Genomic DNA, 24,763 nt, shown 5'->3' with positions numbered 1-24,763 from the left:
ATAGTATGTCGAAAAAAGTGATAAAAAAATTCATAGTATAATATGTCAAACAAAGTGATAAAAAAGTCATAGTATAGTATGTCAAAAAAAGTGATAAAAAAGCCACAGTAATGTCTGTCGAACAAAGTAATGAAAACGCCATAGTATAGTATGACAAAAAAAGTGATAAAAATGTCATAGTATAGTATGTCGAAAAAAGTCATAGTATAGTATGTCAAACAAAGTGATAAAAAAGTCATAGTATAGTATGTCGAACAAAGTGATAAAAAAGTCATAGTATAGTATGTCGAACAAAGTGATGAAAATGTCATACTATAGTATGTCGAATGAAGTGATAAAAAAAGCCGTAGTATAGTATGTCGAAAAAAATAATGAAAATGCCATATTATATGTCAAACAAAGTGATAAAAAAGTCATATTATAGTATGTCGAAAAAGTCATAGTATAGCATGTCGAAAAAAGTGATAAAAAAATTCATAGTATAATATGTCAAAAAAAGTGATAAAAAAGCCATATTATAGTATGTCGAAAAAAGTTAGAAAAAAGCCAAAGTACGGTAAGTCGAAAAAGGTTATAGTATAGTATGTCGAAAAAAGTGATAAAAAGTCATAGTATAGTATGACGAATGAAGTGATAAAAAAGCCATAGTATAAAATGTCGACAAAGTGACAATAGGCCATAGTATAGTATGTCAAAAAAATGAAAAAAGCAATAGTATAGAATGTCGAAAAAAGTTATAGTATAGTATGTTTTTCACTTTTTTTGACATACTATACTATGGCCTATTGTCACTTTGCTGACATTTTTCATCAAAATTTTGAACATACCATACTTTGGCTTATTTCGACATACTATACTATGGTTTTTTTCACTTTTTCAAAATACCATACTATGACTTTTTTTTTTTAATCACTTTTATCGACATACAATACTGTGACTTATTTTTACATTATATACTATGGCTTTTTTATTTTTACTTTTTTGACATACTATACTTTGAGTTATTTCAACATACTACACTATGTCTTTTTCACTTTTTGTGACATACTCTACTATGGCTTTTTTCGACATACTATACCGTGGCTTTTTAATAATTTTTTTTCGAAATACTATATCATGGCTTTTTTATCACTTTTTTCGACATACTATACTATGACTTTTTTATCACATTCTATGACATACTATACTTTATGACTTTTTATCACTTTCTATGACATACTATACTGTATTTTATCACATTATGACATACTACTATGACTTTTTATCATTCTATGACATACTATACTATGACTTTTTTATCACATTCTATGACATACTATACCATGGCTTTTTTCACTTTTTTCGATATACTATGGCTTACTTACTATGGTTTATTGTGACATACTATACTATGACTTTTTACTTTTTTCGACATATTATACATATATATATATATATATATATATATATATACACACACACAGTATACTATAGTATGGCTTTTTTATCACTTATTTCAACATACTATACTATGACTTTTTATCACTTTTTTCGAAATAATATACTACGGCTTATTTGGACATACTATACTATAGCTTTTTTATCATTTTTTTTGACATACTATATTCTAACTTTATCACTTTTTTCGACAAACTATACTATGGCGTTTTTATAATTTTTTTTAACATACAATACATTGGCTTATTTCGACTTACTATATTTGGCTTTTTTCGACATACTATACTATGGCATTTTTATCACTTATTTTTGACATTCTATACTATGGCTTTATTTTTCACGATAAGGTTATCTATATATGTGATCGACTGTGAAGAAAAACGTTAACGCTCAAATAGGTAGGCTAGTGTCTGGAAATGAAAATGCATATATATATATATATATATATATCTCATCTCCCGACGTATGTTTAACTCCCTGCGAAGTAATACAGCTTCTTCATCAACGGGATCATCGACAAAAGGAAATGCCATGTTTTGAGAAAAACCCATACGTATAGTCTGCCTAACATAGTTCATAAACCAACACAGTTTTTTCATTCATGCAGATAAACTGTGCTAAAATTGGCCTGATACAGACTGAATGAATGAATGAAGAAAGGAAAGAGCGCTGTGTGAAAGGGACGAGATTGAGAGAAATCAAAATGCCTTTTCAAATCCATCTTTTTACCCCTCGGCTGGCACATCCTTTATCTGTGTCCTGCCCCCTCCGTGAACCACTGGAGAGCCTGATGTGACAGCCCTACACATTACAATTCACGTGCTTAGATGGCATATGCCCAAAGACGGACCACGGCCGGTCGGCTTATTCTTCCTTTGACAATCGATGTCTGCCAGAGCTGCATCGCTGATAGGGGCAGAGGCGGATTGAAAGTGGAACGGTGGCACGACTGACACTAAACATTCTCCATAAACAAAACATGACGCACGAGTCTCTCCATGTCCTATTTATTGGGTGTCAACGCCACGCTCGATTCTCAACTGTACTTGGTGTTTAAACAGGTGTATGACACCAATTTATTGAGATGGACAATTGGCAGTTTAAAAGAAAAGTGAAACACAAACCAACAATGTAACATAGAAAAAATTATATATATATATATATATATATATATATATATAAAAAAACATAATAGTAATAATATTTTTGGTACATTAACAAACTAGGTGTGGGTTTCACACACAGATGGCAATGGACAACATGGCAGTTTCTATGGTAAAATACCTTCACATGATAAAATGAATAAACAAAATGATACAAAACACAAAGTAAAAAACAAAAAAACAATACATGGAATGAAACGGTAAACTAAGTGACGCTCATTTTGTCATTTGATCCTGTTGAGCAGAACAACAACCTGTCAGGTATCGGACAATATCTAAACAACACAGTCACCCTCACCACTGCCTGAATAAACAACAGGCATGCACTACCTCACATTGGCATTTGAAGATTTATAAAAAAAGCGCATAAACAGAATAAATAGTTTGAACACAAAAGGTCCACATCCATAACAAAAAAAAAACAAGTAGCCACCACATCTCGCCCCAACTGTATATTTAGAGCTAGGAAAGAAATATTTATAGAAAAGTCTTGCCACGTCCCTCTGGAACAAAAGGGAACTTTCCATTTCTTGAAGCTTAGAAGAGGAGGACAGAATCAGGTCACTGAAGGCCTAACAGTCATGACACCTCCTGGTTTGGCATTTCTCTGCTCCCCAGAGAAAGATTACAAAACAACAACAATAAAAAAAAAAAAAAAAAGCACGGTGTGGCTGATTCTCGATCTGAACAGGAAATTAATTTCTTATGACAAAATGGTGATGAGTATAAATCTGTCCAACGCAGTGATGTGGAGTCATGAGTAGGGCTACCATGGGATGTTATTAGATTTGCAGGGTACGTGTACCCCTAGGGGTACTTTGGAGGACTGCAGGGGGTACGTGAGATATTTAACAAATTGTTTAATAGTTACAAGGCTGTTGTCCAGAACATTGTTCCTCTTTATGGAGACTTTTTTCCTACCGAAAATGTGACATTTGTGTTGCCTTCCTTCCTTCTACTGTCCTACTTTTTACAAGTTTCTTTTTGAAGTTACGTCACTGTTTTTGAAGGTTTTTTCCGACTATTTTCAACCTGTTCTTGGCTTTGGCTACTACCTTCCTTCTTTCTACCATCTTTTTTCAAAAGGTTTTGTCTTCTTTTTTTTCTCCTTGTCTCCTTTTCTCATTAGCATTTAAGTGTTTTTTCAGTTACAAGGATGTTGTTTAGTAAATCTACCGCTGACGGCGCCATACTGTTCCTCTTTATATAGACCTTTTTTCTACCAAAAATGATTAGCGCTGGTCAGGGGGTGCTTAAAGAAACAATTCAAAAGGTACATTATTGAAAAATGCTTGAGAGCCACTGGTTTAGAGGATTTGGTTTGAAATCCGATCATCGCTTCCCAATTTAATACGCGCGAGTTCTGGTTTCCGTAGCGGCCAGGTGCTTGTTGTGTTGCAGCTTTGGAGCACGGTAAGCAGCGCTCTAGTGTGGCTTTATTTTACGTTGACAAAGCCCTGTAAAACTGCAACCCGCCATTGAATCAAAATAAAACTTATAGGCATGTGACCCGTTTCACCTCCACCCCTCAAAGGATCGGAATCGATAAGAACCGGAATCGAAAGGAAGATTCGGAATTGGAATCAGAATTGTTCAAATCCAAGCGATGCCCAACCCTAACCCACAGCCAACATGATGGGAAGTGGATATATGATTTGGCTGGACATATTCAGAAGTATCAGTCAATGGAAAAAGTGAACTTGCCTAAAAGGATAATTTGGCTGCAATTTCTATCGGCAATAATAACTTATTATCTTTGTAGCGATGGCGCTGCATTTCCAAGATCTCAGCAATTAACTTATTCTTATTCTCATCATGCCTAAGTTATTCTCGTAGATAGGAGTGATGGTCACATTTGGAAAATAATAAAGCAGTATCTACGTCATGTTATTCAGACCGTAAATCAGCCAAGAGAAGAAAAAAAACAAACAGCTGCAGCTAGCAAGCAGTGTATGCATACGAGTGTATGCAGAGTTTGTCAAGCAAGCCTCAAACTGATCTCAGTTGAACTCCAGGTCTTTCTGTTATTTACTCCAGTATTTCTCCTTTTTCCTGTTGTCCCTGTACCCTTTGGATTCATAAACCCACAGGATGAATCAGATTTTGCTCAAACGTACACATGTTCAACTCAGGCTGACTCGTTCCGATTCTGATTCTTCCTTTCGATTCTGATTCTTATTGATTCTGATTCTTTGAGGGGTGGAGTTGAAATGGGTCACATGCTTATTTCACAGATACGAGGAAAAATGTATTTTGATTCAATGGTGATTTACAGTTTTACAGGGCTTTTTTTTTTTTAAATGTAAAATAAAGCCACACTTTAGAGCGCCGCTTACTGCGCTCCATGGCTGCAACACAACAGGCTCCTGGAAGTACGTCGGCCACTTGTGCATGTTAAATTTGGAGCCGATGATCGGATTCGTAACCAAATTTTTCCAAAAAGATTCCAATAAAAAAGAAAAGAAAAAAGATTCCATTGGAAATCGGCATTTTTGAAACGATTCCAAGTTGGAACCAGTTCTCGATGCCCAATCCTACACTTCGCCCTGGCCAGAGCACATCCCTGCCCACTTGTATTAATGACTTTGTATGCAATTGTGATAAATACACCTCAATTCCTTTGGGGATTTGATATTTGTGGAATGAAAATGATATACAAAATGTCAACATCTTCAGTACAAAAATCTTGGCGTCCGCCTTTCTTGCAGCCTGAACACCGGTCATGATGCTTTAATGATGCTTCAGATAGAAGACTGCCCTTATGTTATATATATATATATATATATATATATTTTTACAAAGCTCTGATTTTCTCATCGCTCCGTTACCATCAAGGCCACTAATATATTATGATCCTTTGTTTTTATAAAAGCCAATACATTGCATCTTCAAGCCTTTGGGATTTACCTTCTTTTAGCGAAGTCTGATTGCCTCTACTTTCTTACAATTCCATTCCTCAGTTGTCTGTCCAACAAGTGGTAGACTGACCAGCATTTCTCCACGGTGTTGGGAATATTTATTTTTTATTTTGTACATTCAGTAATGTTGTATAGTAGGATTTCCTTTTCTCCCTTTCGATTAATTCATACATGTATATTGCTTGTAATGCAGCGAGCCATGTTTGAATGGGTGGGTTTTTAAGGCAGAGGGTCCATGCAACAATCATCAGCTAATGAGGACGACAGCAGCTGGTCCATGTTTCCTTGAGCACGGATGTCAGTGCATGCTGTATATCTCCAGTTATTTACAGTATACACTCATGTATGTGCATACTATTCTCCACATGCACAGGTGGATTCAAGGACATATTCTTGTGAAGTCTGCATTCCAAGACAAAAGCATACTGTTGCAGTGAGGAGAAGTCAGTAGGATAAATAAATAAAAACGAAAAAGAATCTGAGTTTGTTTGTAACAAGTGTCCGTCAGGTATCGCTGCAGACACCAACACCACCAAGTGTCTGTGTGTGTTTTTGGCTGATTCATGGGTGTGTGTGTGTGTCCTTATGTTTACTTGGGAGTGAGGGTGAGCAGCCTGCATCATCTCATGGTGCCTCTGTACTGGCATCTTGTTATACATGTCCACAGCGCCTCTGAACAGTGCTTCCTCGCTGGCGTTTGTTGAGTGTTGACATGTCCTCCGAGAGCTTCCAGAGGCTCTCAGAGGGCTTTGGCACTGGTGGTGTGGGAGACGGTGTGGGACACTGGTTTCTGTGGGTAGCGGCTGTAGTAGTAAACCTGGAACAGGATGGTGAAGTCCACCAAGACCTGCAGCAGGCCACACGTCCAGAACTGCACCGGAGCCTGGGTGAGCAGGAAGTAGCCCGTTTTAAAGGTGTCGCCGCTGGTCCACATCAGCACCATCTTGATACTGGGAGGAAAGAGTGAGACAAAGGGAGAATGAATAAACGAGACCATCATGAACACTTATCTCAAACTCATTACCGTGAAATGTTATTCAACATTAAATATCATTCTTATTTTTATAACAGTTGGAGTTCCTAGGTTTTTAATGTCATTCATATGTTTTCCATTTCAAAATGCCCATTTTCAAACATGTTTCAACTGCTTTTATGTTATTTTGGCATTTTTTTACAGTAGCCCTGAGAGACAAGGTGAATAGGTTTTGTTGCAGGCAATGTTGGGCAAAAGCGAAGTTTCTCCTACGTATGGGATGTTATCTCCTACGTATGGGATGTTTTCTCCTACGTGTGGGATGTTATCTCCTACGTGTGGGATGTTATCTCCTACGTATGGGATGTTTTCTCCTACGTATGGGATGTTATCTCCTACGTGTGGGATGTTATCTCCTACGTATGGGATGTTATCTCCTACGTATGGGATGTTTTCTCCTACGTATGGGATGTTATCTCCTAAATAGGACATTATATCTAAAACTTTATCACCTGTGTAGAATATATTATTACCTATGTAGGAGGAAAAAAAAAAACTACTTTTAGGCTTACTTAGGCTGTTTTAAGAATCAGAAAGCAGCATAAACAATAGGTTTTACCTTTTCAGTCAACTACAAATGTCCACTGTAAAACTCAATGTAACTGTGGTTGAAACAGTGGGGAGGGCAAAACATTTAATAATGTCTTGTGAAATTTGTTGGCCCCTGTTTATTTATTTAGACTCTAGTGAAATTTTCATGCCATGGGACCTTTAAATAGACTTCACGGGGGGGGGGGACTGGAAGCGACTGGAAAAGAGTTTCCGTGTGATTTTGAGAAGGCAGAGTTCATTTAAGCATAAGCTTTGTCGTTCATGCTCAAGAAATGAGGGTACACACTCCTCTAAAAGTCCTTGTCCTGGTTATTACAAAAGAATCAACACACCTCACCACTTCTGCAGAGCGTTTGGTTTTCATAAACTTTTTTATGCGTGAGGCACGGATAAGTGTAGGCAATGCTGGCAAGGAAAAGGACTGAGCAAGCACCGTGTCTACAATGCACCCATGTGCACGTATACACACACGGCAATCTTCAGATGTGCTTCCTAAAGCAACCTGCCTTCGACAATACCAACACATGCCGAGACATTTGAAATCCGTTCACTCGAGCGTGTCTGTCTGGTTGGTCAGCACAATTTGAATAAGCTTTGTGGGAGAGTTTTTTTTTTGTCACTGAGCAAAGTGCTACTTCAATTTAAAAGGGTTGGTTTATTCCCCAGGGCCATCTAGCAATGCACACAATCCGATGCATATTGGTTAGCAGAGGTAGTAAATAATCAGCAACATATCTTTCTTTGGAATCAGGGTTCCCGTTGCTCTACAATGGAAAAATCCATTTCTCTGGGACTCTTCTACGAAATAATACTTTTATATACTTTTTTTTAATGTCATTTTTCAATGATGTGTGCTCCTAAGATGAAATTCAGTTCATCTCTATCCTAGAGATGGATATCTCAAAATCAAGATCAAACTTTGCTTAACTATATGGCCAGAAGCATGTAGACCACCCTACCCTTATACTTTGGAGTACTTTTTATATGGTTTTTAATGGTTGGTAGTTTGCTTCCAATTTTGTGGCAACAGTTTGGCAAGGCACAACACTGTCCCTAAAGTCAGGTCGGTAACACTTTACTTGAAGGTATCTACATAAGAGTGACATGACACTGTCATTAACACATGACACTGTCATGACACATGAACCCTAACCCTAACTTGTCATGACAAAAAACAATTGACACTTAATGACAGAAGCGTTATGTCATAAAACGTTTATGACTGGTTTATAATGTTTATGACACGTTCATGACAGTGTCATGTCACTCTTATGTAGATACCTTCAAGTAAAGTGTAACCGTCAGGTCTATAAAGGAATGGTTTTTCCAGTTGGTGAGGAATAATGTGACTGACCTCAGCCCATGTGTGAATGGAGCAGGAAATTGTCCGGAGAATTCACAGCGAGCGAGTGGCCACGTTCATGATGTTTCTATCACGCGGCTGGTGCGAAACCGGAAGAAAACAAACATCCGAGGGTCAAGAAGCATGGCGATTTACGCCGAGTCAAATAAAAAAGGGAAGAGGCAAGAGACTTGTTTATTTACTTGCAATGTTAGCCGCGTCATGGTCTGCCTCTTGCACGCTTTACCCAGGCTCCACCCCTCGTCTTAACCACACTACGTCTTTTTAGTAGGTAAGAAGGTGTTTGACACGGACAATCTCCTGTTGTGTGCTACATGTGTGAAGGGCAAGTTATGAGAAAAAGGCCTAACACTGTTGTAGCTGAATCAACCATATCGCAGGACACAACAAATTGGGCGATTAATTTTTTTTATACGACAACATAATTGTACAGCCACTGAATTGGAGCAAATCCTTGCAGCCAGGGTCCAAAATCTTAAGGAACGCCTTTCCAGACGAGTGGAGGCTGCTGTAGATTAATGCTCAAGCTTTTGAATTGAGATGTTCAATATCCTATATGGGTTGTATGGTTTGTTTTGTAATTTAAGTGAACTAACACTTTAAGCACGATAACTTACAGATGAATGAAAAAGTAATGAAAGGACCTATCTAGTGTATGTCTTGCACTTTTTAAATCAATGACTGTGTCCTCAACAATCGACCGGAGGCTGATCCTCACGACACATTTCCCCACATCATGATATGTATTCACTTTAATAATCCACAATGAGAAATCAAAGCTGTAATTCTCATAATAGGGTCATAACCATTAATCCATGGCGGGGTCAAGTATTGTCTGTAATTCATAACTGAATGTTTGTCCGACGGAACCTCAAATCAGCACAGAACAAAGCTTTGGTTCCTGCAGCAGGTGAAACATGGTGGTGTGGCGATAAAGCAAACAGGATGAGTCTGTGTGTTAGCAGATTCCCTGCCTTTCTATAAGCCTCTTAACAGATGTAGGGGATGGATGAGAGGTAATCTAGTGTCTCTCCCCCCAGCAGAGCTCAGTGTAACCCCAACAGTCTGTCTTTCAGCCTCGTCGGGGCAAAGCTTTGTTGCCAAATCTCCTTTTGCATTATATATGCCTCCAGCTTCACCTTAGCCCTTTTCATTTGTAAGGCAAGTTTATGCAAACCTTGCCATGTTCCTCATACTCCTACTTTTTTGCCAGCTCTTTCCATACAGCATCTCTGAATGTCCCTTCTACCTTCAAATTTCACATACTTTTTCTTTTTTCATAAGCCCACTCTATACAGCTCTTCTCTCTTTCTCCTCGTCCATTCATCTTCCTACCACCTCCTCCGCCTCTCTATACCTGTTTGCATTTGCCTCCCTGCCTACTGTCCTCACACTCATTTTTTTTTTTGCCTCTCAGGAGCTTGTTAGCTCTGTAGAAAGAGATCCTACCACTACTACCCCCCCCCCCCGTTCCTCAGTGGCTGCTGTCTGAGTTGTGGCGATGTGTATCTGCAGGTAATGATGAGAGAGGCAGGATTCGTGTATGAGCAATGTCTTTGCTGGTTCCCTAATAAGAGGTAACGCGAGGAGGGCCGGGGAACAGGGTGCGAACATGTCTGGCTACTTACTTATCACCTTCTCTGTGACATATATAAAGGGAGGAAGAGAGAAAACATGCGTAGCTCTGGGGCTGATAAAACGACGGGGGAGAACTAGAGCTGCACTGGACCAGACAATTTCTAGAGCGGGCTGCAGATGCACTGTATAGAAAAACTACAATAAAATACATTCTAGGTTAAAGCACATACAGATTTATTTTTAGGCTATTTTAAGCCTAGATGAATAAAAGTATCTTGGAGCTCTTTCAGGGTTAAAGAAAATGACTTTGACAGAGTAATATTGACAAAGAATGGGAAGAGGAGCTTAAGTGGACAACACAATTCCTACAATACAAGTGCTGTACAGGTTTGGGTTGTACCCAAGCAGCAACCTCCGGGCCTAAAAAGTGAAGCCAATGCGGAAGTGCTTTAAACCTGCATTCTTTCTAATGGCCAGCAGGGGGTAACCTGACTGGTTGCAAAAAGAAGCGCGATTCTATGAAAAAATGACCCTACTTCTCACTTGATTTATCACATCAGTAAGCATTTTCCTAATTAGTTTATTGCTTATTGCTTCTTCAATACAGCACGATGTTCATTTTGTAAATTATGGTCCTATTTAGGAGTAAAATAGACGACAAAGAAGGGTATGGTTTAGGGCTTGGCTACCTTGTGATTTACAAGTCGCTAAAAAACTGAAGTTACCCTTTAAGTCACGTCACATGTTTTGCCAAGATTGATTCGATTGCTCTTTTTCCGCATTTTGCTGATTTTTCAGTTTGCTGATACACAAACTTATTTTCAGCTTTTTCCCTCTGATTTTTTATGTGCAAATTGAAAATGTGAATAAAAAACAGGTGGATGAAAAACACACCAAGTGTCCAGTATGGATAGGAAAGAAAATTACAGCTAACAAACAAACAATCTTTCAAAGAACATATGGGCAGGTGAGTATTGTTTTAAGACACTGGAAAACTGGCTTGTAAAGGGTTACCCAGACAGTTTCATATAGTATCATTTCACACAGTATTGGGGTTATTAAAGGACTATCATTGTGAAAATATTTGCAGAGATCTGAGATTTGACACTCGCGGTGCCTGCGCTCAAACTCATCATTCAATTGTCTTATATTCAGGGTCTGGGCTGGAACAGCATTATCATATGTGGACAAAGCAGTTTAGTTGCAACCGCATTGAGTTTCCTACAACAAGTAACTTTATTTTTGTTTTATGAGAGTAGATGCCACATTACTGAAATTCGTTTTGCTGTTCTTTGCTTATATCATCCGGTATCGTCTTTTGCCTTGACTAAATTATGTGCAATTTGTTTTGATAGAAAAACGCATAGCACACAAAATGCAGAGCAATTTCCCTCACAAAATAAGACTTTACTTCCATTGCCACGTCTCAACAGGATTTTCACCCTGGAGGAACAGAAACAAATTGATTCATTTTTCATGTATCCTGATAAACAGGAAGCATCCTTCTGAGTGATGTGAGCAGATGGAGGGAGGAAGGGTTGGACAGATGATCTAAAGGTTCTCCAGCTGCAGGGAGCCAGAGCTGCTCTGTTCTACAGCCCTATGCACACAGCAGCACCATGCACCCGGACACATGGGTGATGGCCCAGAGCATCAGTAGTCAATACGGATCTCTCATCTCTCCCAGCACGTGGCTGTGAGTGTCTGTGTGCATGTGCTTGTGCGTGCGTGCACAGCAGCCTGCAGACTAAATAAGGCTCTGGCCATCTTATCTAGCATACTGGGAAGCAGCTCAGGACCACCAGCCTTATAAGGCTGCAGTTGTCTGTATGAATGTCCCATCTCCCTGTTTTGTCTTTGTCTGTGTGTGTTGGATTTGATTTGTTTTATGGCAGGCTGGTCAGTATCAGCATGTACCTCTGGCTCTCTAAGCTGGGGACCATCTAATAATAGCAGCAGCAGCCTGAAAACTATTAACACAAACACTTCAAAACCCTGTCAACCCCCACACACAAACACCTTTCATCTGGCCTAATGTCTCCTTTAAAATGTCTATCTTCAAGTACAGTAGCCCTGGCTGAGATATTTGCACTTGGTTCCAAATCCAGTTTTAACTATAGTTCAAAAGATTCAAGAAAAATTCTAAATAAAAAATAAAACTAATACAAATAATAATAATAATAATTTTAAAAATTGGACCATGGTATTAGAGATCTGACTGGGCAGAATTTTTCCGTCCGAACCCGGCCCGCGTCCGACAGAGCCGTGACCGAACCTGACCCGAGCCCGACAGGCATTAAGATATTTATGTCCGAGCCCGACACAGTTAAAATCTTGTTTTTTTTTCCCCCTCATACTAATGACACATGTACGTTTGTTTGCGTGGAAAGCCCGCTTTTATTAAGCAACTAGGCTATAGGAAGGCATTCGGAAATGTCAACAGAGGAGCGCATCAGCGCACACGGGGCAACAAGCGCACGTTAATAAGCTGTTTAATTTAAAATGTTCAATGTGTTAACCTTTCCTGCTTGCTTCGATTCCGACCGTGATCAGAAAACCAGGGGAGACTCGTTACCTCCAGGGCCGACGTTACATAACGTCGGGGTTAAAATCCCGTTTCTGGTGAGCACATGAATGAACTTGGCTTTCAGTCTGGGGTTTATCTCGGACACCGCACACACTGTGTAGCCTACAAAACTTAAACTTATTCCACCAACTCTGCTCCGGTTGCATCTACACGTCTGCTTCCTCTTTCTCTTTCTCTCTCTCTCTCTCTTCTGCCCAATTTACACACACACACACACACACACACACACACACACACACACACACACACACACACACAGACCTCTCTTAAAAAGGACCCTTAGCACCATTTTACAACAAATGCCTTATCGCGCTGATGTGACCGAGCCCGACCCGAACCGAACCCGACCATCATTTCTAAATAGGCTATCTGTCCGAACCCGGCCCGGCCCGTCGGGTACCGTCGGGCTCGGGTATCCATGCCTTACATGGTATCCCAGCCAGCAAGGTCACTTAGTTTTAATTATTTTTTTGCTGCATATCTGTGTTTTCAAGTCAATGAATCATGGCCCTTGTCCTTTTTAAGGTATCATTTCTCGAGGGTTCGGATGAGCTGTTAAAATGGGAGGCCTGGGCTGCCAGTGGCCTTAATAACTGCATCATTGCAGCGTGATAACCAAAAAGGGCAGGGCCCTTGAGTAGATGCGCAAAACACAAGCGCTGGCTTGCTTGTATGTACACAAAGAAGGAACAGGGCGCTGTTTTTTCAGTCCAAATATGGGTGAAATTTTGACTTGACTTTATGCTACTGGCAATTGGTGGAAGGAGTGAAAAGACACAGTTATGAGCCAAAGAGAATGCACACACAAGCTGAGACGAGAGAAGCAGTACATTCACAACATCCTCTTTCAATATGACCAGCGTGAAAAAGGCTACCAGTCGTATTGGAAATGGTGCCATTTGCTTCAGCACTTATACGAATGCAATACATTTTATTTACTACAATGTATTATTGTTGAGCAGTGCATGTCGCTAATTTATACACATCTAAGAATCTATGTGTGATTAGTCCAATTAGCATACGAAAGTGACTTTGATGAGAGAAAGCAGTGGGTGACGCCGAGGTGGCAGTATAACTTCACATACATAGTGGAAATAATTTGTTTAAGCATGCCATTTTATTGTGAAGAACTAAGGTACGGTCACGGATGTTTATACAGCGGGCAGAGTGTCCGAGGACGCCCAAGGATAGTGCACAGCTATTAGCTCCATTTAGTGGTCTCTTGTAAAGACAAAGCTAAAGTAAATGGTTAAAATGATATTCCATTTGAAAAGGCAAGATGTTACACTTTAGTTTTGCCCCATTAAATTAACTGAAAACTAAAATGGGGAAAATTACAATACAAGCAATGAAACATAAATCTGACTTCTGTTGCTTGTCCAAGTCTAAAGTAAGCTAAGCATGTAAACAGGGGTTATGATTTAACAAAATAACAGTGTGATCTTACATTTCTTCTTATCGTACTTATAGTACTAGGACTACCTGTACGCTGCGGTACAAGAACAATGCCGTTTCTTTATTTGCATGCCTTTAAAATCATCCGATCACTGTCTGGCGAGGTGGTGCCAGCAACAGTTGTCGTTTCAGCAACAGTGACGAGTGTTAGAAATGAGAAGCTCCTTTTTATCTCATCATGGTTTCACAAATGTGTGAGAATGTTTTGGTGGTAAATCTGCCCCTGTTGTAATTGTGAACTGCACAAGTTACATTTAAAAGGGGAGAAGAAGTACTAACATGACCAGGGGGGGGGGGGGTAGAAAAAAAATAAGTTGGATGTAACAGAGAATAGCGCACTCAACACATGCACAATGTATGAGTGGCATTCATGCAAACCTCCAAGGACCCATTATGGTAACAGAGCAGTTAGTGGTGTCAAACAGCATCAGTGATGTTACCAGAGAACCTGGGTAGTATGTAATCCTCATGGGACTAACATCTCCAATGCAGGACTCATCACCCTCCGCCTGAACACTATCCATAATTAATGTGTGTGTGTGTAATGGTGCAGTGCTAGTGTGTATACATACTGAGGACATCCAATATGATTCTACTGGCAACATTTACACAGCTTTGACTCCATCCCCTGCCTACTTGGGAGGGTGCATATACAGTAAGGGGGTAAAGAGTCCTACTGCAAGCACTGTGTTTCTCCGGTCGCAGCAGGGTAATTAACTAGGAGGAGGTTTTTCCACACGTTCATGCTGCATGGGATCTTGTTGCAAGGGGCACTCTACTTCTCCTGTCTGTTTGTTTTTGTCTCTGCAAAATGCATGTGTGCGCTTGTTCATTCACACACACACACACACACACACACACACGTTTGTGGCACTATCTTTGTGGGGACCTGTCATTGACATAATGCATTCCTTAGCCCCTTACCCTAACCTTAACCATCACAACTCACCCTAAAACCAAGTCTTAACCCTCAAACAGCCCTTTAAATGTGTGGGGTCCAGCGTTTTGGCCCCACAAAGCTGTCGGGACCCCACAAGTATACTGGACTCCCGGTTTTTGGATCCCACGAATATAGTTAAACAAACCCGCCTGCCCACACACACACACACACACACACACACACACACACACACACACACACACACACACACACACACACACACACACACACACACACACACACACACACACACACACACACCTCTTGAATGGAGTGCTGAGGTAAAGTAACCTAGCAACAGCCTGACAGACCCAACAGGTTGTGCACAGAGGGAGGACAGGACACAAACAATAAACAGAACTGGAAATGACAATGTCCTCTGCCTCCTACGGCAGCTTTATCTGCACCGGCTGATGGCTGGCAGAATATGTTGCAGGGTAAGACAAGAACTGACAAGCAGAAATGACCTGACACCTCTTGTTTCATACTGCCTGGGTATTTCAGTATTTTAGAATTAATTTGACTCCATGTCACAAGTTTAAATGTGCAAAACTCTCAAAATACTATATTCCTTATTTTTGGCCTTAAAATCTTGCATAGCACATAAAATGAAAATGTATAGAACACATTAGGTAATACATTCTGCAGTACCTTTATCAGAGCATCACAGCATTGTATATGTGTATAGCACTGAATTTGAATCATTGTTGCATTTAAAAAATGTTTGAAATGAGACTTTAAATCTTTCATTTGAATCCATTTTTGATACTACTTATGGCCTTTACATTTTTTGGAACAAGCTGGACCAACTGTAAACTATAAACCGATACACCAGTTGCTTGAGTGTTTGCTGTCGTATTAAGCCGCGCTTGCCGTTACCACGGAAACCACGGGCGTCACCCAGTAGACCAACAGAGTTTAAGGAAAGAATTTAGAAAGTCAGTTGGGCTGAGTTTTGAACATTGAAAACTTTGTCGTGAAAACTGAGCCAGAGCAACAGTAAAGAGGAAGTAATCCATACAGAAATACTGTGCATGACTAAAAACTGCTTTGTATTCCTGCACCCGCTGCAGTGTTTTGTTGTGCAGTTTATCTCCGTGGGTAACTGGTAAAGGAGCTTTGGTGAAATGCATGCTGCGAAACCGCAGAAAACAACTAATTAAAGACGTCACTGAAAGTCGGGACCACCAAAAGGTCAGATGCACGAGCTGATCACAACATAAGAGAACCGTGTGTAAGTGAGAGTGGATTCCTCCTGTAAGCACATACTGTAGACAGTTTGTTGAACAATGAGAGTGGTGGGCAAAGTGTCGGGTGGGTAGGAAGTACACACAAAAATCAAATCAAAAATAAATAAGGCATGGGCCAGAGAGGGTATGAAAAGCACAGCGTGGGAGCTGTCATGGCCGGTTAAGTGGACAGGCAGCCCTGCTGGAGCTCTGTTATCTGTCTGCTGCAGAAAGCCAACCCGCAGAGAGAGAGAGAGAGACGGGGGCACACTCTGCTCTGAGGCAGGACACACACCACAAGAAAGCTCTTTTAATACATACCTTATCGGTTTCATCTTCGTTTAATGACTTTCTTTACAGCTTCAACATTTCTCCTTATCATATTTCTTAAGTTCTTTGTAAATCCATTTATGTCTCATTGCTTTTTGTTAACCGTTTAAAAGTGCTACACACTCAATGTGTATACTATTAAAGTTGTTTCAAGGGCTGGGCTACGGCTAGTACAATAGATTTTGAAATTGCATATGCTTTCAAAAATGTATTTTATGTCAAGGCTTCTAATTACAGCCTGAGACTTGAAGCAATCAACATTAATGATACATTACAGCAAGACAGAATACTTCATCACCGTATTGATTTCCAGAGAAACTTCAGGGGGTTGATTGTCATGTTTAGCATAATAAATAGTTGTCAGGAGCCCAGTCCTTACTTCCTGTTCGACAGGTGCCAGAAATACTTAATAAGCATGTGTCAGTGTTAATGATCATATTCGAGACGATATAATCTGGAGCCATTACTCACAATTGCGTGCTGCCTGTGATGGAACTGGCACTCATAAATAAAACAACGATCAGCAGGATGAAGACATTATCATCAATGAAGGATGCAACAAGCTTTGTTTTGATTTCCATCTGACTGACTGTTGGTAAGTTATACTAACTAGTTGAGGAAAAAGAAAGAGTGACAGTAAGGCTATCTGTTTGAAAACTAAACTGACCTTCAGGAAGGGCAACGCACGTCACGCAGTCTTATCGGTTAGGTAGGCTTACATACCTCTCAGTAACAGTTCCACCACATTGTTTGTCCAAACAAATACATCCCTGGACTTTTCGCCATTGTTGTTCTTTCTCCAAGGTATTTTCTGTGTTTTCAACTTATACATCCATGGATTTCAAAACTCTGCTCGAAAGATGAAAATGTAGTGCAGATGTAGCCTAAATAACCTATTTAACATTCAAAGTGTGTTTACACTGTATGAATTTGAGCTCTCTGAGATGAGAGTTGACAATTGTGAAAGAAACTTGGTGAAAACTTTGGCCGTCGTTGCAAAACAGTCCTAGATCGCACTGTTCGGAGCTTTGGTGACCAAATTCTGACAGTGTCAGAAATACAGAACCAAATTCCCACACGTGACTGCTGTAATGACCCACGTCTACAACCCAACCAATCAGAATACAACAAGAAAAGGACATCGTCATTGATGTATTAACTTTTCATGTGCTTGTGGTTCATTCTTTTTTTTTTTTTTTTACTGATGTTTTTTTTCTTCAGTACCCCTTCCTACAAATGTGAGTAATATATAATTCACACCCCTGCCCCGTTAGTGTCAGCGTAGCGCAGGAGGATCAGCATTGAATCCGTACCTCATGCCCTCTGTGGACTTATTCTGATAATTGCAGTAGAGCTGCGGTGTGCCCAGCATTGCTTCAGAGAAGACGGCCAGGAAGCCCAGGGTCTCCACGAACAGCGCGGAGTCCAGGAAGAGGTAGGTGATGTAGGCTGCCATCAGCGTGAAGGCCAGCACACACTGCATGTAGTCCACGAAGCGACTCCACAACCAGAAGTAGCTCCAGTCAAAGTCTAAAAAGGTGCACAGCATAGGGAAATCCCAAATGAGTCCACAGGAATGAATTGTGTTTCTAAACACTAGCAACTCAAGGAGGTTCTTAACCAGCTGACCAATACTGGCATAATAACAGAAACATTACTTGATGTGTGCACTGTTCCTGTAAGACAGTAAAGCAAAGCAGTTCTTTTAAAAAAAAAAAAAAAACAGCAATAGCCGCTTTCCGACCAAGTACTTACAGGAACGTAGTTATAGGAAAAGTCCACTTCTAAACAGATCTACTTACTACGCTCCCCCAAAACCGTTTCTTCCAATTGCATTCGCACTGGCCATAGGGACTAACTGGTAGGAGGGGTAAGGGAGTGACGCAAGCACGGCAACGGCCTTTTTAGCGTTAAAATACGAAAACAAATACACCAAGAAAAGTATGAACTAAATCTAATGTATATAGCATATTTGTCATAATTTAAAAAAGTCTCCCGAATAGAAACGGGTATCTCTCTCTCCCCCGCCTCTGCCTGCTGCGCTGTGGACGTGTGTGTGACTGTGTGTGACTGTGTGTGACTGTGTGTGTGTGATGGCTGGCGAGCCGCAGGACCGCTTGAAAAGACAGTTAACCACAGGTTCCCGTTAACCTTATGATGGACGTGCGTTGTGATATTTAAACAAACGAACTGTCGTTAATAAAACTGGCGAAATAAAAGCCTCTTATTTACGAGAGCGGTCTGAGAGACCTCCAGCTCACAGCGGGGTCTCTGAGCCAGTCATGGCCGAGCGACGAGCTAGAGGCCGGGGGCAGGCGCCTGCTGGCTGTCGCCTGCTGGCTGTCGCCTCACTTCATGGAGCTTCTCAACTCCGAAGACTTTGAAGCAAATTGTCAATTCGGCATCAATTTCCGCAAGACTGCCTATATTCAAAATCTAAACAGTTAATTTCTCGCCTAAAACGTTGTCAGAAGTGAAATTAGTGATGAATAAGATGGCGAAAATTGTTAAAATTGTCCCGTTGTTGGTCTGTCTGTACCGGAAACCCGACCCTCGTTGACCTAGGTTCATATGCTGAAAAGGGAAAAGAGAAAAGACCCTGCCCTGAAGTAGGAGCTGAAAGAGAGGGAGTTCGATTTTTAAGCGGCATGTGGCACGTGCCAGTGGCATGTACTCCCGGTACTTCCGTATGCCAGTTGCGATTGCGTGTGAATTGACGCCGTAGCGAGTAGTATCAAACGGCGAAGATCCCTTTAGGTACGTTGGTCGGGGTGGAGGATGGGTAAAACACAGGACTTTCACCCAGGAGAGAGGGGATCGAGTCCCGCGTTTAACTCTGTGTCGCTTTTCAACTTTGATTGATATTTCCTTTTCACGTTTGTCGTTTTCCTGACCCTAGCCCCGTTATTCTTTTCCTAAACCCAACCGTTTCTTCTTTTCCTGAACGCAACCCTCGTGTAACGTAGCCTCGCAATAAGACGTAGCCTCGCGATAACACGCCACGTGGCTTTAGAAAGTGCCATGTATATTTTAACAAAATCTTACGTTATAAGTTATATTTTAACGTTATGTTATATTTTACATCTTACGGTGAAGAACTAAGTTTATTAGGGGCTTTCCGCCCGGAGGGATTTTTGCAGTTCTTAGAACTAAACGTCCCTAGAACGCTTTTTTCGTCGTGTTCCGACAGGAAAAATGTGGGGATTTTTAAGTTCCTCTGGCCGCAGTAGGGGACTTTTTTTAGCTCCTACTTCAGAGCAGGGTCTTTTCCCTTTTCCTAGGTGTACTTGATTGGTCGAACTTATAAGTCACGCCCACTGCCAACTTGGAACTTGCAGACAGAGCAACAACCAGCAACGGGACATTTTTAACAATTTTCACCATCTTATTCATCATTAAATTCACTTCTGACAACGTTTTAGGCGAGAAATTAACGGTTTAGATTTCGAATATAGACAGTCTTGCGAAAACCGATGCCGAATTGACAATTTGTTGAGTTGAGAACCTCCATGAAGTGAGGCGACAGCCAGCAGGCGCCTGCCCCCGGCTTCTAGCTCGTCGCTCGGCCAGTCTTGCTCAGACACCTCGCTGTGAGCTGGAGGTCTCTCAGACCGCTCTCGTAAATAAGAGGCTTTTATTTCGCCGTTGACGGTTCGTTTGTTTAAATATCACAACGCACGTCCATCATATCTGCGGCTCGCCGGCCGTCACACACACACACACACACACACACACACACACACACACACACACACACACACACACACACACACACACACACACACACACACACACACACACACACACACACACACACACACACACACACACACACACCATTACTACGAGAATGGACGGAATGCGGAACTTGGAAAAGTGGACTGATGCGGAGGTGCAGGCATTGCTGGCCATGTACTGCCTCCTCCATGCTGCTTTGTTGTTGTTGTTGTATGTGGCACTAAGGTCTAGTGACGATGCTATTAAGACCGTTGCCGTGCTTGCGTCACTCCCTTACCCCTCCTACCAGTCCCTATGACCACTTGGCCAGTGGGAATGCAAACGGTAAAAAAGATTTTGGGGGAGAGTAGTTCTTAGAACTGCTTAGAAGTGTACTTTTCCTCTAAAAAGTACAAGTACTATCCGGTCGGAAAGCACCTATTGTAACGTTATAAATTATATTTTACGTCTTACAGTGAAGAACATGCCACTTCCGGTGGCACATGCCACTTAAAAATCGAACTCCTACTGGGAAAGAAACTAACTAAAAGTGTAGCCAGTGGCTCCTAGAGGATGAAACATTCATTACATCCAAAAAAAAATACAACAAAAATGTCCCAAAAAACAAACAGCAATGCAATGATTTTCCTGTTCTTAAAGGGGCAGTCCACTGATTTTACACGTACAGGTCAGTATAAGTGTAAGGTCTGATGTATAGTGTGTTCTATGACTCTGGAGGGAGCTCTCTAAAGTGTGGCAAATAACCCTGATGATATCCAGGTTATCTCAGGCTTCATCCACACTAACACGTTTTCATTTCAAAAGGCATTACATTTGCTACATTTGCTGTACGCCTGGCATCCACACTACTCCATTTAAAAACGCTGCTGACCCGGTTATAGTTTGAAAACTCCAGGGTTGTGTTTTAGTCTGGACGGGCAGAAACGGAGACCTTTGGAAACGATGACGCAGACAGCCGCGTTCGCTTCCTGATTGGGTCTTATCGGTCCCCACGTGTCCTTCCGGTTTCGTGATGACTTGTCGGTGCTACATGTTGTCGTAGCTTGTAGTGTATGCAACTCTTCTATATCTATGACACACAAATTGTGGTTTCGATTTCAGGTTAGTTCGTCCAGCACTGGAGGAAGTAATTACCTACTAATCCCATCGGTTCTTTTTGTCGCGGTATCTAGTGAACAAAAGGAAGCAAGAACCCTATTATTGTGACATTTTTTTTAACTAGCTTCAAACTTGAGCTGCACATGTTCACACGGCACCCACCATCCTCTTCTCGTATTCAGAAAAAAAAAAACGATATGTCACTACCACAAATGTGTTCTCATTCAGATTCTTGCAAAACAGAAGCTTTTAGCCTCAGGGTCCTCCGGGAGGGGGCAAACACCACTGTGAGAAACACAAAGTGGTAATGGGCTGGGTGGCAATCTGGACACTGATGCATGATGATTTAAACCCCGTTTTCCACCCTAACACCTTGTTTGTGTTCTTTCTTCAAGGAAATAATTAGATAAAAGATTCTGAACACAACAACACCGGCATCCAGTAATAGGCAACACAGCCAACACCAATCATACTGTGATAATATCTCAACTTGACAATTCCACAGTGTGTAGATCGCTTCAGGTACTACTTTAACTATAGCAGATAAGGGAAGAGGTACAATAAGCAATGTCAGACATTTTAACATGGAATTCATTCTCTGCTAAACCCCATTCAACATATCTGTATGGTATAAGGGCTATGGGGGGAAAAGTGCATGTGTATCTGCTGGTTTAATTTGCGAGCTGAGGACATTGAAAGATTTATCATGAAAATCTAATCGTGGATGAGAACCAAAGATGTTTCTTCACCGCTGTCCTATTGTAAATGGGATTTCTACAAGCCTCAAATGCAATAGAGCCGATTGGTTTAATCACGTTTAAATGAGGCTCTCTTTATCTAAGAGGCGGACCTAAGCACTCAAAGGAAGCATACTGCATAGGCATGCAAAAGGCCTCCAGAGAAGAGCCCATACAGTCGATAAAGCAACAAAGAAAAGAAATATTGTTTGGAATAATGCCAGCACTAAATAAAAAAGTGGTTAAATTGAACAAACCTATTTTTCAAGAATTGATAAAATCAGAAGTGAAAGAGTGAAAGCGTTGATGGCATTTAAGTTTCTGGTTTAATTAAATATTGTTCCATTAGGGAATTAATGGTGACAGATTCTGACATTTAGATGGCATTTCGATGAATCCGCATGGCCGGCACGTACACGTGCAAGGTAACCTGGCTTTGCAATATTGAGCAAATCCAATTGTTCCTTTCTGACGGACAGGTTAAACAAATCCCATAAATGTAACCAAATGAATCTCAAAGAGCAATTCAGACCAGGTCACAGCCTTCGGTCAACCCACTACACACTCCACACAAACCAAGGTGCACCATGCAAAACGTTACAACTGTGTAGGATGGCAACACAATGCAGTGTTGAACGAAAACAAGCTAAGAGTTCGTAAAAGCTATAACAGGGCATGCATTTCTGTTCCGAGTATAATCAACACCAAGAATATCCTTTGAGAGCTGATAAGCATACTGCATAGAGGTGTTCATTCTGTAGGTGTTGTAGCTGCAGATGCCTGGCGTGGCTGTGGAGCCCTGTTGGCAGCAGAGGACTGTGAATCTGGGCCAACTAGCACCAGGCTGGCGCTGCCTGATAACAGCCAAACACAAAAGGGGAAGCAATCAGGGGCAATGGGAGAAGCGTTCAACACCAACCTGGCAGCTAAAGGAATGCACAGCTTTCGCATGATACATTTAAAATAATGGCTCAAAGTGATGATACGACTGGGCCCCAGCTTGGATAGTATAACAGAGAAACACATACAGAAGTAGTGGTTGGCGGGAGCCTTGGAAACATTTAGTGTTTTGCTAGCCTGCTGGCTAATTAGCTAGCTAAGTATGTTCCGCCTAAGCAGACTTCTGGAGTAGAGACCAAGGCTAAACACAAAACTTTGAATTAGCTTTAACACATTTCTTCAACAGTGTGAAAGCCCCCAAAAGAGAGCTAAAAGAAGAGTGAGTACTGGACTTCTAGTTGTCAGGCCAAAAACACCGCACTGAATGAATGCTTACGTCGGTGCGTGCAAACACGTAAGCCAAAACAACTCCACCGTGTGTCGGTTAGCTTGTTCCTTCTGCACTGCAAGTAGCTAAGCAATGCAGCTAAAGTTAGTAATATCCTTCAATGTAAAATATAGCTGTAATTTTAGGATGTATGTGGTCGCCATATTACGTTAGCTTGTTTTTTTGGGGCTTTTCCGCCTTTAATTGATAGGACAGCTTGGTGAGAAAGGGGAGAGAGAGAAGACATGCAGGAAATCGTCACAGGTCGGACTCGAACCCTGGACCTCTGCATCGAGGCATAAGCCTCTCAGTATACGTGCGACTGCTCTACCCACTGAGCCAAGCCGGCCACACTATGTAAGCTTGTTTAAAGTGTGTCACAGTTTTGAGTTCATACAGTATGTTCTGAGATAAATAAAGTTTAGTATTAAAAGTCTGATATTCTAAAAATTCTTTTTTATTATAAAGCAGGTTGAGGTGCTATACTGAAAAAAGCTAAATCCACAGAGAAATGCACACAGCCCATATTTAGAAACTGTGCCTTTAGAAAGGGCAGAAGACCCGGAAACGCAGAGCAGACTGGGCTTTTTTGGGAGGGGGGCTTAAAGAGACAGGCACTAAAAGAAAGTGTTTTAGAGAGAGGGTCAAAACAGGTACATTCAGAAATACAGTATGAGAAAAATAATGTTTTTTGATCAGTAAAGCATGTAAACATGTTCTAGTAGAAATCCATAAAAAACGAGAATAAGCCTGAAAGTTAGCATAATATGGGTCCTAAGTATAACTTTCCCTTTGGTGTGTAGTGGAAATGAGTCTCTTAGCAAAGAGCCAGTTCCTCAAAAAATTGTACTTCATGCATATTATTTTAAAACACATCACCTCAAACTTCTTAAGACCATTTATTTGTTCTAAAATGAAATTTCTTCTGTGGTGAAATTAAACTTAATTTGGTGGCCAGTGATTCTGCAAAGAACAGAACACCTTTCTTATGAATACTTTCGACTCAAACAAAGAGAAAGCCAACATTGTGATTATGACATGCTTTTTAATTATTTGTGCAGTCCTCGTATCCCGGCTCATGTTTTAGTGGTTACACTCCTTCATGCTAGCGCTGTGCTGTCATCATCCCTTAATCCTGCGTGTGCACACACTGAAGATGCACGCAAGTCTGCCTCCAATTCTCAGCAGCATGCAAATGTAGAAACAATATCTTAAAAGGCAGATCTGTGTGTCACGCCATTCCACACTGACCACTAAGGGACATTTATCACAGTGCTGTACCTCCTCAGCCATACACTCTGTCTTGCTGTGCCACTTGTTTACCCTGGGCATTCTCCT

The 24,763-nt window shown here is 40.9% G+C and overlaps 1 protein-coding gene across 2 annotated transcripts in view; it reads right to left on the bottom strand.

The window, feature by feature from the left end:
- Positions 1-5,391: 5,391 nt before the first annotated feature.
- The window catches only part of slc66a2 (solute carrier family 66 member 2), a 30,963-nt gene continuing 11,591 nt past the window's right edge, over positions 5,392-24,763 (bottom strand). For both annotated transcript variants that reach the window (XM_078267015.1, XM_078267016.1), the window contains 2 exons: positions 17,899-18,115; positions 5,392-6,468 (listed from right to left, as the gene is read on the bottom strand). In XM_078267015.1, coding sequence (XP_078123141.1) covers positions 6,258-6,468; positions 17,899-18,115 — 428 coding nt within the window. In that variant the 3' untranslated portion in view covers positions 5,392-6,257. The remainder of the gene's footprint in view (positions 6,469-17,898; positions 18,116-24,763) is intronic.

The sequence above is a fragment of the Sander vitreus genome, chromosome 14, assembly GCF_031162955.1.
Source record: "Sander vitreus isolate 19-12246 chromosome 14, sanVit1, whole genome shotgun sequence".
NCBI lineage: Eukaryota > Metazoa > Chordata > Actinopteri > Perciformes > Percidae > Sander > Sander vitreus.
Note: the sequence above shows the minus strand (reverse complement) of the source record. Positions and strands in the feature narration are given on the sequence as shown.